The sequence below is a fragment of the Athene noctua genome, chromosome 9, assembly GCF_965140245.1.
Source record: "Athene noctua chromosome 9, bAthNoc1.hap1.1, whole genome shotgun sequence".
NCBI classification, from domain to species: domain Eukaryota; kingdom Metazoa; phylum Chordata; class Aves; order Strigiformes; family Strigidae; genus Athene; species Athene noctua.
The window spans coordinates 8070217-8083961 of NC_134045.1; the positions used below are offsets into that span (position 1 = coordinate 8070217).

General features: G+C 38.1%; 1 protein-coding gene across 8 annotated transcripts in view; it reads left to right on the forward strand.

Moving 5' to 3' along the window:
* The window catches only part of SLC12A4 (solute carrier family 12 member 4), a 50750-nt gene that overhangs the window by 13120 nt on the left and 23885 nt on the right, over nt 1-13745 (forward strand). For 7 of the 8 annotated variants that reach the window (XR_012634177.1, XM_074912884.1, XM_074912881.1 and 4 more), the window contains 2 exons: nt 7115-7209; nt 9377-9508. Coding sequence is in view for 7 of the 8 variants with exons in the window: in XM_074912884.1 (XP_074768985.1) it covers nt 7115-7209; nt 9377-9508 (227 nt within the window). In the remaining variant the exon portion in view is untranslated. Of the gene's footprint in view, nt 1-3521; nt 3710-7114; nt 7210-9376; nt 9509-13745 lie in introns of those variants that run through there. The other variant, XM_074912887.1, reaches the window with a different exon arrangement.

Consider the following 13745-nt stretch of genomic DNA (forward strand, 5'->3'; position numbering starts at 1 on the left):
CCATTTCTGCTGTAAATATAACACTCCTGATAAGACACCCCCACCCACCGTGCAACACAAAGAACTTACTAGAGTTTTCAAAATATTCTGAGAACTTTTTTTCTGAGCTTGAAATGTCACTATCAGTCTTTTGCTACTGCAAAATAACGAAATTCTTGTTTTCAGTTTTGAAAACCCTAAAAGATAAATCATGACTTTCAGTTTTTGCAGCATTATCTGACTTCTTTTTATGAAATTTATAGATAATGATCTCTGCAAAAATATAATTGTAAATTGAATAATTTGTTGCTGTCTTCTGAATGAACCAAGAAAGAGGTTTCATAACAGTTCTGAGAACAAATAAGAGTTTTTAGTCTAGCCACATGTGAGGAGCCACATAAATAAAGTGTATAAGCAGATTCAGAATGTATTTGAAATCGAATTGTCACTTACATGTTTCTTAAGTTATCTTAATATGACAGTCCCTTGATATACTTCAGGAATACTCTTGAATGCTTTGTTGCTGAAATGGGGAGATATCGGGGTTCTTGAATTACTATTAACAAACTTGTTTAGGGTTTTCTGTTCTTCAGCAATACTCAGTTCTGCAAAACTTTACTGCTGTGGATGATGACAGTGCTATCTGAACATAGCACAGCCTTCTAGAAGGAACCAACTTTTATCTCACAATACAAGTGCTTGGGAAATAGTATAATTGTTAATATCTGGAAAGTGCTTTTCTCAACAACTGTGTTAAAACAGTTTCTTTTGCAGAAACAAATAAACCAAACCCCTAAAGTGTAATAAAAACGGGCATGGACAGCTTTTAATATTAAAACTTTTTCCTTAAAGCTGTGAACAAATGTCTTCAGAAATGATGTTGAGATTGATAATATTACCCGATTATGCAAGGAAGAAATATTCTACCTGAAAATAATTTGTTTGCAGCAATCCTGTTGTTCCTCTACCTTTTTTTTTTTTCCTGTAGAATACTTGTCTTGGGTGTATTCATTTGCTTCTAGGTCTTGTGAGAACAGTAAGTGTAGCAAACCTATTTTGTTTTTGTCATCAAAAAATCAGACTGAAATCTGGCCTAATTACCAGTTGTATAGAAATTTGTAGAAGATGTTGACATGTGAAAATCTGGAAAAGCATCAATAAATCAGAACAGAACTAACTTGCTTTCCAAAGTGGGATAAATTTTGCATACCATAAACTAAAAAATTAAATAAAATTAAATGTTTTTATTTAACTTAGGTTCTCTTTAGAGGTAATTTGCAGCATGCCAAGATGCATGTACAGGAGAGGCACTCCAGGGATCAGCTAACTGAGCCATCTCTTCATGAGTAAAAAGCGAGCCTACATGACTAGTTGAATATAACTGCTCGCTCTTTAGATAGCTGAAATTAGGTTAAAGGAAACCCACACCAACTGCTTTGGCATCAACTCCAATTGCTAATCTTAGAATCCAGTGTTATTTGTAGATGGACTATTAAAAATACAAATTATTTTTTAAATTAAAAAAAAAAATGTTTAATGTTTTCTGTGCATGAAAATGGCTCAGTTAGTGTCCCTAGCTGTCACAGGCTTTGTGGCCAGTGGTGCTTATAAAATAGTGTCTGAAAAACAAAAAAACCTTGGTGTTAGTTGTTATACAGTCTTATTTTGTTACAATTTTTTTTTTTTTTTTACTGTGGTGTACACAAAGGAGTCTGTACATGCATAGTACAATTACAAGTGAGATATTAGCTCTTATGCTGCTCCAGAAATGAAATTGCATTGAGGGGTGGAGCGTTGGGGTGTCCTTTGAGCTGGTTTTCTAATAAGTGTCTGCTGTTTGTCAGTTATAAAGAGGCAAATAAACCAACAGGTTTAACTTTAGTCAAGCCTAGCATTTCAGTTCTAACTCTAATTCATGTTAAAATTCTTTGAAGAAATTTAGGCCCTCGGTTAAGATTTCGCTCTTGATATTTCAGGCAGGGAGGATTATGGCAACTCCGCATGCCATTGTCACAGGTCGTAGCTGTATCTGGAGCTTTGCCCAGCTTGCCTGCCTAGCAAAGCATGTCTGAGTCTGTGCGTTCCTCTCGGGATGTGATGAATGTGGTGTATGTGCCTCTACCCGCTTTCATTTAATTAGCTCAGATATATGCCTGTAAAAGCAAGGTGACATAAGTTTGTTATCAAAGTTCAGCCCTCTTGAGATTTTTTTTTTTTTTTAAATGTTTTAAACCTTACTTACTGAAGCTTAATTATCTCTGCTACATTTTTTACTTATGTTATCTGTGCTGGCTAGACTAAAGCTAGTCAGACTGTCCCTCTGTGCCTTCAGCACGCCTTAACTTGTCAGGTAGATAGAGCCTCCATAAGAACTGGGTGAGCGTGTCTCTGAGTTAGTCACGTCCAAATGGAAAGATCTGAAGTTGTTTTAAGATGTACTAATTTCTACTTATTTAACTGAACATGATGAAGTAGGGGAGTGGTGGTTTTCTTTAAGGGAGTTTAGAAACTGACAATAGAGGAGTATAAAACCTCAACAGGTTGAGTCATGCAACTGCTCCTGCCACCTTCTCACAGGGATGATTATTCTTTCAGTAGTCTGTCTGAGCAGACTTTATCGCTGTGAGGCTTCCTGGTCTTTCTTTACAATAGTCTCACTGTGCCTAATTGTCCAGCTTTTATTTATGCTCACTAATCTTTCTTATAGTTACTTTCATATATCTGTTTTGTTAGTAATTCTCTAAATTCTGGTTTGCATCCCTCTGTTACTAAAGAAAACACAATGGCTTGCACAAAAGACTTGTACTTGGCATGCTCAAGCAGTAAAACTGTGTCTCTCTGGCCTAATCCTCTCCAGAAGGAGAGCAGTAATGTGAACACTATCCTCTCTGTTCTTAATCTTTTTTTTTTTTTTTTAAACTTTTGGAGAAGGACAAAATAAAATCAATCAGTAGAATATCTGCTGTTTTGCCACAGTGTTTTTTCTTGTCAATGAGATGAAAATTTGGACACCCATTTATTGCTTTTATTCTGACTCCTGGTGTTGTGTATTTGCATGTATGAGAGGATGCACACTTAGGATTTTAGGATTTTGTTCCATGGACCATCTTTGATGTTTTATGGAACTCGGGTGATCCACACGATGATGAACTCTGTTCTGCAGACCTGTGTCTGTACCTGAGTAGGGGAGCTCTAAAAAGTTCAGGGAACTATGGTGAAGATGTTTAGATAAACTGTATAATTGTAGTGGTGGCTACAAATAGAATTGTTTGGTGTGGGAGAGAACTGGTAGCATGCAGAAATAAAATGCCTTAATTATTGAATGATAATGAAGACTGAGAAGCAGTGAAACAAGTGAAGAGGAAACATTAACCTACTTGGAATATAGCTTGCCTGCCTCAAAAACTGAGATTAATTAGGGACTAAGGCCAATAAATTATTCTCTGTTGCAGAGTATATAACTCCCTTTTTAAGAAAAGTTTCTTGCAAAACAATCTTGCATGATGAAAACTAACGCCAAATAGCTACTGTCCAAGACCAAAGACTTGGTAACTAAGAATGTGGAAAACAGTACGCATGTCACAAGATGGTGCTTGCCCAGGAGACTTCATGCTTCTGAATGTAAACTGTCCTCGTGTGAAGCTGGGGCAAGAATTCCCCGGAGTAGCTTTCCGAGGTCACCTCCACTCTCTTCCAAAACTGATGGAGATAATGAGCTCTTCCCATGCAAGTAAGTCTCTTTGAAGCTGCTCACTAGCAGACAGAATATACTAGACCATTTTTTTCTTGTAGTACGTACATACTGTATACTGTGCTACAGCCAAAGTACATTTGTGATTCTTGTTGAAATAGGTCATCTGCCATAGATTTTAGTCATGAAATTGGAGAGAGAGTATGGAAAGAGAGAAAATGAGGTGAACTCTTTGATATTGCAATTTAAAACATGTCTGAAAAGTAGACATGGCACTAAACATGCAACTGTGGTGCAGATGATTTTTGACTATCACTTAATTAGCTGTATTTAACTTAGAAAAGTAGTACTCTTCCTGAATCGGCACACATCTCTGCAAAACCTAGTTCTACATATTGGTGAAGTTAAAATAGAATGTAATTGGAATCAACTTGAATATAAACTTTTATCCTTTACTTCCTGTTGAATGTGTAGAGTGTTTGAGAGGGGGTTTAATGTGACACTTCATTGGATCAGTGGATTCATGCAGTTTGAAAGTTCACTTTTATTTTTCCATTGTCTTCAGTAATTCATAATCTGTATATATTTTCAGGATAATGGAGCTAGTGCTGCGAATGTGTTAAAAAGCCAGCTGTATTTTTCTATAATCTGAACTTTTCCATCAAGAGAAAAATGTACCCTAGCAATTGCAAAAACAATGCTCTATTTCCAGTCACTAGTTCTACTGATTTTTCTATTGCTTTGTTTGGGCTTCTTGTGTGCAGGAAGATGTATAAAGCAAGCACGCCAAGGAGTCAAATTCAGAGGGAAAGTCTAATGGGAAGGAATTGGGTGATGCTTGAAAATGCAAATGGAGAATGAGAGGAGCTGGAGAGCCAGCTTCTGAAGAGACCAATTATGAAAAATTTACTGGAGGTAAAATGAAGATGCATCTAAAAAATAATGCCAGTTAACTTGAAGATTCATCTTAAGTCACTGGTCTTTGTCAGGCTCAGTGAGAGGGTATGAAGTAATCTTTCTTAACTAAGGATAGGTTATACTGATGACAGCAATGAGATGCTTCACATTTTGAAAGAGTAAAACAATTGTCATCTTATATAAAAATCAGAGATTGAATGTATGAGTTATCTTGACAACAGTGTGATTTTATACATAAAAAGGGCGAGAGCTTCTGTGAGCATTACAAAGAAAGAAACGCCATTATACTTTTGAGACAGTGGTAAGATGCATCTGTAAGGTAAGGTTTTTGATGGAAGAACGTGGAAAACTGGACAGCAGAGAAGGGATTAAAAAAAAAAAATCACTTTGATTTTTCAAACATTCAGTTACCAGAGCTAGTATATAGGAAATGAGAAAACAAACCAAAGTTACTCATGACCTTGCTGTGTTTGGTAAGTGTAATGATGAGAAGATACTGAACAGACCGAAGTCCTGGAAAAATCAAGTTGACAGTATTTCTGTTGATGTTGTCATTATCACTTGCACTTGTGTTCAATTTAATGAGTAAAACCTGTATGACAGAGAACTCCATTTCCTGGGCAAAAATCACACATGTACTTCAGCCACAGTAGGACAGAATGGACTGCAGCACAGCTTACAATACATACTGCAACAGAATTCATCTTGTATACTCCTGACAATATAGACATAACAAATACAGCAAGCCAGTAGTTTTTGCAGATTTTTAGTATTTACCTTTCTTGAAGTTGCTAAACATTTTAGTTTGATGCTGTGTTGCTAAGCTTACTGACATTTTTCTAGTAGTGCAAAAAATTGTACAACGTACAGCAACGTGAACATCTCTTACGTGTAGGTGGGGTCAGCAAATAAGCTGAGGCCACTTGTGCAAGGCAACTGCTGATTAACATTTTGGTGTTAGTTGTCAGAGCTGTGAGAAAAGCAATAGATGCATAAACACAGTGGGCTGCTGCCTACAGATGTTTTTGGTCAGCTAAGTGTTTATTTCCAGAAGCTTAAAAAGACCTCTGTGAATATAGTTTTTCCAGCAGTTTTGTTCAAAGCACTTGTGAGCAATTTACAGCAAATTGTGCTTCTTTCTATGCATCCCTTTCCCTCAATAAGAAAAGTACTGAACTTTCTCATAATTTTTTTGCTTATAGCAATTACTTTTGTAACAGTGCTCACTGTGTGTAGCGGAGGAGTCTTCTATTTGTGTGTTAGGTTCATTTTCTAAATTGATTTAATCTCAAAATGCAGAGATACTTTCACTTTAATTACATTAAAATAATTTAGTGTAACCTTGTTGAATTGATTACCTTAATCATTGAAAATATGTACCAAAAAATCCAGCTGTTCAATCTCTTGCTTTTTATGTATTCAGTGTACAATGCTTCTTTAACTTGCAGTATTTTCATTTGAGATCATAAGATTTTTCTTTAATTTTCAATTTCTTTAGTGTAAATAGAAAAAAAAAAAGTATTCATTGGATTGATCCTTCCTTAAGGAGATACTCTTGGAAATCTCTGTAGTTTGTGTTGGCTGAAAGAGCAGGGAGTGAAGGGTTATATACAAAAGAAAGGGATTTTTATTTGTCAAGCAGAGTGTAGTGGGAGCCACAGGCCTGAGAACTTCTGAATACTGGAATCAATTTAATAGTTTTTTTCTTTTTTTTTTCTTTTTTTTTTTTTTTTCCTCCAAAGCTCATTTTATACTGTGGTGCCTAGGGTTTTTTGTAAAGTTACTAATTATTACAAAAAACTACTGATCTTCCATGTTATATTTTTTTTAACGTTGTTGCAGATGTGAATGCTTTACTTTTACTGTACCTCAGGTTAGGCTTTAACTTAAAAGCTTAAGAGGAGTCTGAAGAATGCACAGTCTAAATGTTCAAAATACAGCAAGGATAAAGGCATCATCAAGTGAGCACATTTGATACCTAGGATTAGTGTGCATAGTAAAAACCCAACAAAACCCCCTGCCACCAACAAAAAAAAAGGGTGGGTTTTGGTTAATATTTACCTGTATTGTAATAGCAGAATCTAGTCTTTGAATTGTTCAGTCTTTCTAAATCTATCTAATCTGTTTGGACATACTGCTCAAAAGTTGCTCTTAGCTTTAGTAATGATTTCTAAGTACACAGAAACTATTTTCACTTGTCACCATTCTATATAAGAAGTAGTTATTAAAGGGAACATTAGAGAATAAAAGCACATAGTGTTGTAGCTGTGACCTTACTTGAACATTTTACTTTGAGGTGACTTTTTATTCTATTTTAATGAAAATGGAGAAGTACAAATAGAAAAAATTCTACTTTGAGAGTAACACCTCTGATGATGTTGCATAACTTTAGATATTAAAAATAAACAGATTTAATTGACCAAACAAGTTTATTCCCTATGGTTTTTGTCAAGGTTACAAAGTTTCCTTGGCAGAGCTGTCTTTCTGCTCTTATCAAAACCTGCTTTTTTTTTTTTCCCTTTGCAGGTCATGGCAACCATAAAGAAAACAGTCCTTTCCTGAACAGTTCAGAAGCTGTCAAGGGAGGTGATTACTATGACAGAAATCTGGCCTTGTTTGAGGTAATTTCTAACTGTTTTTCATCTACTGTGATTTGTGATCTTCCAAGATGGGAGGGATCAAGCACATCATATTAAGTGGAAGACAGATCATTGCAAAGTTCCAGGCACTGGGTTGGTACCTAACTCTTGCTGCATGTCAAATCTAAAAGCCATTGGTGTGTTTAGAGGTATGTCTACGATGTAGCAAAATATTAATGTACCAGCGGTGACATGAATAATTTAAACAGTGGAGTTGTGGCACTGTGGGCTAATCATTGTGGAAAACAAGCACAGGTTGATTCACTGTGTTAAGAAGGACCATATTATTCTGTAGGAGAGTGCCTAAAATGAGGTACTCAGATTAGCCTGGGTATCCTGTATTACAGCTGTGGTATGTCAGTAGTACAGATTTCTCCCCCAGATGCTTTTTTGTGGGTGTGTGTCTGTTGTCTGAGGTACCAGTAGGCAGAGATACCCTGTGTGATAAAAAAAGCTCTAATATTATGACCACTGGGGATTGTGAGGCAGAGAGGTATTCTTGTTTCCATGTGAAAGTAAGGAGGACCAGACTCTCATGCAGGAGGCCAGTTGGAGCCACACCAAGTCCAGCAGAATCCTCCTCACTGCATTAAATGTAAATACATCACGGTGCGCTAAGACCAAGTTTCTGGAAAATGTCTTCAGAAGCTCAGGTGCTGGTAAGTGGTGCAGAGAGCCTTTTTGTGGCTCTGCAGCTGCTTTCCAGCTGAGCTGCTGAGTTACAGCTTCACAGCAATGCTGGTAACATGTACCCTGTGTTTCCCATTCTGGGAACTCGGTGTGGGGCAGCCAGAGCTGGCTCTACACCCTGCTGGGTTGGCTCCTGCAGAGTTCAGCTGCATGGCATTGAGCCTGGACAAGTATAATGAACCTGCTGCTAGATAGGAACTCACTGTGGAAATGCTCCAGCCGTGTTTGCAGGCAGTGTGGTTGAGCTAAAAGACTTGGAAGCATGCTCCCAGCTATGGTATCCCCTCCCTCCAAGGCATGGTAAATCTGTGATCAGGATAAACCCACTTGTAGGTCATGGAGAGTTGGCCACTTGTGGCATGGCTGCTGCTAGTCACACACCTGCCATTTTCGTAAGCAATAATACAGTGCCACACCAGGTCTGCAGGCTCTTTCTGTGGTACTAGAGAGAGAGAGAGGGAGGAGCATCCCGAAGGCTGTGCTGCTCAACTGAACAGCAAGCACATGTTGCCTCAGCCTCTTTCTGTAAAGAATTGTAATCACGTGTTTAAAGATGTGAACTGCAGATCAGATCAGAGGAAGGAGTAAGAAAAGGTGTGCTTGGCTCATGGCATCTGTTCTGCCATTTGGGGTCAGTTTCTGCATCAGGCATAAAGCACATGACACTGCTGATCCTACCAGGAACTGTTCATGATGATACATGAAGATATGGTAAAACTCCAGACAGTGAAATCTTTCTTAATTGTTTTTTATTTCCTACGTAGAAGTTTTTACCATGCATTTAGACATGTAAGATGTTTTAATTTCTAAGAGAAAAGGGAAGGGAATGATTTTGTTCTGATTTTTGTTTTGTTTGTTTTTCCTTTTTCCCCTTGAACTTACTTTCAGACACAGAAGTTGGATGAGACTCATATAAAGGTGTGAGGTCTCTGTACTCATGGCTTTTGGGATTTTTATGTAGATCCAGGTGAATTAGATGACATAGGTTGAAAAATGTAATAAAATTATCAGAGTGTGTGCATGCCTACAATGATCAGAGTTTAATCACTAAATCTCTGATTTTTTTTTTTTTTTTTTTTGGCAACATTGAGCTTCTTAAAAGTTTATCTGTTGATGTAAGCTGACATTAGAGATATATGCAAGGTACGCATCCATTTTATTACAGTCCCAAGGCTCAGACTTCTTTATTGCTGTGATTTATGCTTTTCAGCACCTAAGGAGAAGGGTGCATACAGTGCAGACCTGTTGATGTAGCCTTTTCCTGTCAGAGTTGCCCTCCTTTCAGAAAATTAAGTCCTCTCATCAGTGGTTCAGGCACAATGAAATATTCTGTCGTTCCCTGGATGATTTTCCTGGTGTGTGTCCTGGCAGCCTCAGGCATGCCAAGGCAGGCATGACCCTAGCCACTCTTAATAAACGCTGTGGATTGCAGAACTTGACTAGTTGTCTTCTTCCACAGGAAGAACTTGATATACGACCAAAAGTGTCATCTCTGCTTGGCAAGTTGGTCAACTACACAAATCTTACCCAAGGTGTTAAGGAACATGAAGAAGCAGAAAGTACTGACGGCTCGAAGAAGAAAGTATCAAAAGTAAGTAAAGATTCTCTCAGTGGCCAGCTCATGAACAAGATGATTCCCTATGTGATTTTTGGGGAGCTGGACTCCTTTCTGCTTTATCTTAACTTCTGCCAGGAGCCATGACAGCGTTGCAAAGAAATAACATAGAAGTCTGTAGGTAACCAGATGTTACCAAAGAATTGGGGCAGATGTCGTGGTTAAGCACTGTGCATACATTTGGTATGGATAGGCTTTTAGCAGTGAATCGAATAAACAACAAAGCGAAACCTCCAGCTTTTTCCTAGTGCTGTTTTAGCTACCCAGCAGTATCTGACACATCTCTACAAGCCTTGTAGGTATGACACAGGAATTGAAGGAGACAACACCCTCGTAGAGTGGTGGGTGGAGGTCAGATCCAACACCCTGGGGCAGCTCAAGAGTCATTCTGGTGTTAGGCACTTAGGCAACTGAATTCTGCCCCAAAGGATCTGCATTTAGATGGTTAGCCCATTTGGGCTGGCCTTGTAATAACTAGAAGGTAGTTAGATTTCTATCAGGAAGGCTGTGTTCTAACTGCTCTTCTTACTGCTCTGGCAGTCCAGCAAGTGTTTCAGTGCTAAACCCTCAAGTGGTATGGTTGCATTTTATGGCACTTGCAGGCCTGTCAGTTTGCTTGCAAATTTTGTTCAAAGAAAGAAAGTTTTCCAAAAAGCTAAGATAACACTAAATTCTACAGATTTTATAGTACTGCCCTGTCAGAGTTTGAGCTATTTCAGAAAGAGATGGCAACGATAATGTTAAAAACCAGCACATTGTTCTCCAAGAGAATGCGTATTACCCCATGCTGAATACTGGATTCCAGCTCCCTTACTCACACTTCATCTCCTTGCTCTGCATGGTCTTACACTGGGGTTAACAAAGTTGTTTTGTCAATGTGAAGCTTAAAATTCAATTTTATCTGAGACTACATGAACTAAAGTGCTGTAATTTTGTGGTTAATACGACATCATTACAAGACTGAGTGAAGGTCATCTGGGTTCTTGTACTGCATTCTTGTACTACAAGCTTACATTAAAAAAGCAATTTAAATATTTTTAACTGTGAATTTCTTTAGTGTGGTACTTGGTGTTACAGTAATTGCTGAGTCTGTCCGAAGTTTTTTACCTTCACATTACTAATATGAAATGTCAGCTGTGTCTCTGTTTTAGCATGCTTTTGGTGGGAATAATGTCAGGCATCAACCGTTAATATTGTGTTACTGTGTAATCTAAAATAATTTTCATCCTCTTAGTATCAAAAGCAGACTGATTATTACCCTAACAAAGGTAGAATGGAGGGGGATACAATAGGTACTGTCCTTACTATTTAGAGAAAGTTCTGATTGCTTTTGCTGTTTAATTCCTTATTGATTGCCTGACCAGAATACCAGGGTAAGATGAAGTCTAATCTGAAAGCTAGTCACTTACTACTTCCCTGTTGCAAAAATAATTGGGAGAATTTGGTGATGGGTCTGTAGTTTAAAGTTGATTAAAGCAAATGCAGTATAGCTTCATGAAGTAAAAATGGAGCAAATAACAGGAAACTGAGAAGTTGATTTAAATCCCTGGTAGAGTAACATGTAATGTTTGGTGTTAGTATGTCTAGTCTGAGTATAGTTTATGTAAATGCTTGCAGATTTTCAAACTCTTTACTGCCATTAAAAAGGACTGTTATCCTTGTTAAAGCTATGCTTCTGTGGTAAAATAGAGTTTGGGCTTAATACTTGGGTTGTCCTGAACTGTGCTTTACTGTGTCCCAAAAATGTGTGTTTGCACACTTCTCAGATGTTTTCTGTAGAATGGGTTGGGTAACTATTCCAAAAGTGACAGTATCATCCTGTGTTAATATCTCAGTATTTTCTATGTAAATACTGCAGTTTCCTTAAGTGAATCTTTGTCTAGCATGTCTGTCTCTGGGATAAATTACATCAGCTGCAATATCATAACTGTAGTTTGAATTTCTTTTCCCTCTCTTGCCATAAACAATATGAAATTTTAAACAACACCAGAATATAAGGAGGTTGAACATTAACTTGGCCAATAATTATAACCATTAAAACAAGGAAATTCAAAAGCTGTAACTGTACAGTGCTGTGGATTGAAGGTGTCCAGAAACTGTGCACACATTTGTTTTTAACATTCTCTGAAGTGTAAATCAATGTGCTGCTGTTACCTTATCCTTTCCATTTGAGCATTAGTACAGAAGCATGAATATCCACCCCAGCACGATAGCAGGTTCTGTTTTTAAGTTCCAGCATTGTTAACTGACTTCTTGCTGAGTGCTCTACTGGGTGTGCTCAGCAAATACATACCCAGCCAGTGTGACAGAGGGTAAGCTGCCTGTCCTGATGTGTCAGGGTGAGCAGACTCTAGATCTGGTATTCAAAAATTGAATGAAGAAAGCAGTTCTTTTAATAAGTGAATGTATGTCTCTGAGCAGGTAAGACAGGTCTGTTGGTGAATAACTTTTTGTGACCTAACACACCCCTGCCTGTCAAATCATACCCATTCAAATGACAAAAAACCCAACAACCCAACCCAAAACCAAACTACGAAAAACCCAAACCAATAAAAAAACCACAGACACAAAAAAAAGACAAGGCAGTTGTGTGTACGTAAAGTGGCCAAATCTCTGAGGGATGGGTATTGAAAAAAGGAGGTCTCTCTTCCAAAGTTAAAGCACATCATTCCTTACTCCTTTAAGCTTAAGCTTGTGGACATCATTGTTTTCAGCGCCTGCTTTCTACAGTGATGAAGACCAAAAGAGACCTGAACATTTCCACAAGCTCTGGAAAATACATTACCTGGCTATACCCCTTCTGATCTCTTGGAATAATTGCTGCAGAGTTTGTGGAAGATGCAAATGAAGATCAGGACAATTTCAGTGCAAAACAGCTTAATACAAACATATGACCCTGTTTCAGCGTTCCCATTCTGTGTTAGATACTCATCAGATAAAATTGACAGTACTCCATGTAATAGGGTAGAAATTTGGTTGCTTTTTATCTTTTCTAAGTACAGTCTTCTATTAAAGCACTTAGAGGCAGTGCTGTAAAAATATCCCCTTCTCATGATGAAAAAAGATAGATTAACTGTTTCAGTTCATGTATCTTTAATAAGGCAGTTCAGTTCTGTGCTGTTGTCCTCATGCTACAGAGCAACTGCGGGAGCTGTCATTAGTGATCGATGTCCCTGAGCCCTGCAGCCAAGGGCTTTGATAACCCATCACACCGGCACAATGGAAATAGTGTCCTTCAGACTTAAATCAATATTTGTATCAATTATGTGTCTGCAGCTGATTAGAGTGAACAGAAACATGGTCTGCATCACTGAAACTGAGACTGTTTTCGAGATTTTTCTGTCCCTTCCTTGTTGATGTAAACCAGCGTTCTTCAGAACGTCTTTGTGTTTTATTTCCTTTATGATGCATGGAGTGTTTAATTTTTTTCATTTGATAGCTGTTGAGACTGATTGAGACTTGAGTCTTATTTCAGACTACATTCTGTTGAGACCAGCACTGGCTTAGGATCACTTACTGATTATAAGATGCTATAAAAAACGGTCAAGTCACTGCAGATTACTGGTGTTAAATATTGCTGTGAACAAGCTGGTTCAGGTATTATTTGAGGATGGTTCTTTCATACCAGTATTTTTCATTCCACAGGGTAAGAAAATCCAGAGTAAACTGTTATGCCTGAGGTACACTTAGTAATACTGTGGGTTGGGTTTTGTCTGCGGGCAGACACTTGTGCAGTTCGTGGAACTGCTCTGCTCTGCAGTAGTCTAATAACTATACAACTAATGCACAATTTCTCTTCCTCTGGGGCTGAAGTTAGCTTGTAACTTGATATGCATCAGAGGCCACTTAAGAGGGAGAGGGAGACGATGCAGAACTGCAGGGGCCGCTGAGGGCAGAAGATAGGAGTGAGCTGAGCTAAGGTGAATTCTTATGCAAAGGAAGCAGGTGTTGGGAGATGTGTGAAGGGCAGGCTGAAAACTCACCTGCTTTGATAGCCCTTGGAAAACTGTCATATGGAATATATAATAACTATGCTCCACTTGCTCCTCCTGTGTAGGAGCAGTAGGTTGAGCTTCTTTCCTTTTCCCTGATGCCAGTTTTGACAAACTCTTAGAAACTCTTTTACCCCCGAGATACCCACACAACTGATAAATTCACTTGATGCTGACTGCTGTGTTCAGAGATACTGTGAGGGAGTGACTGAGGGATGAAT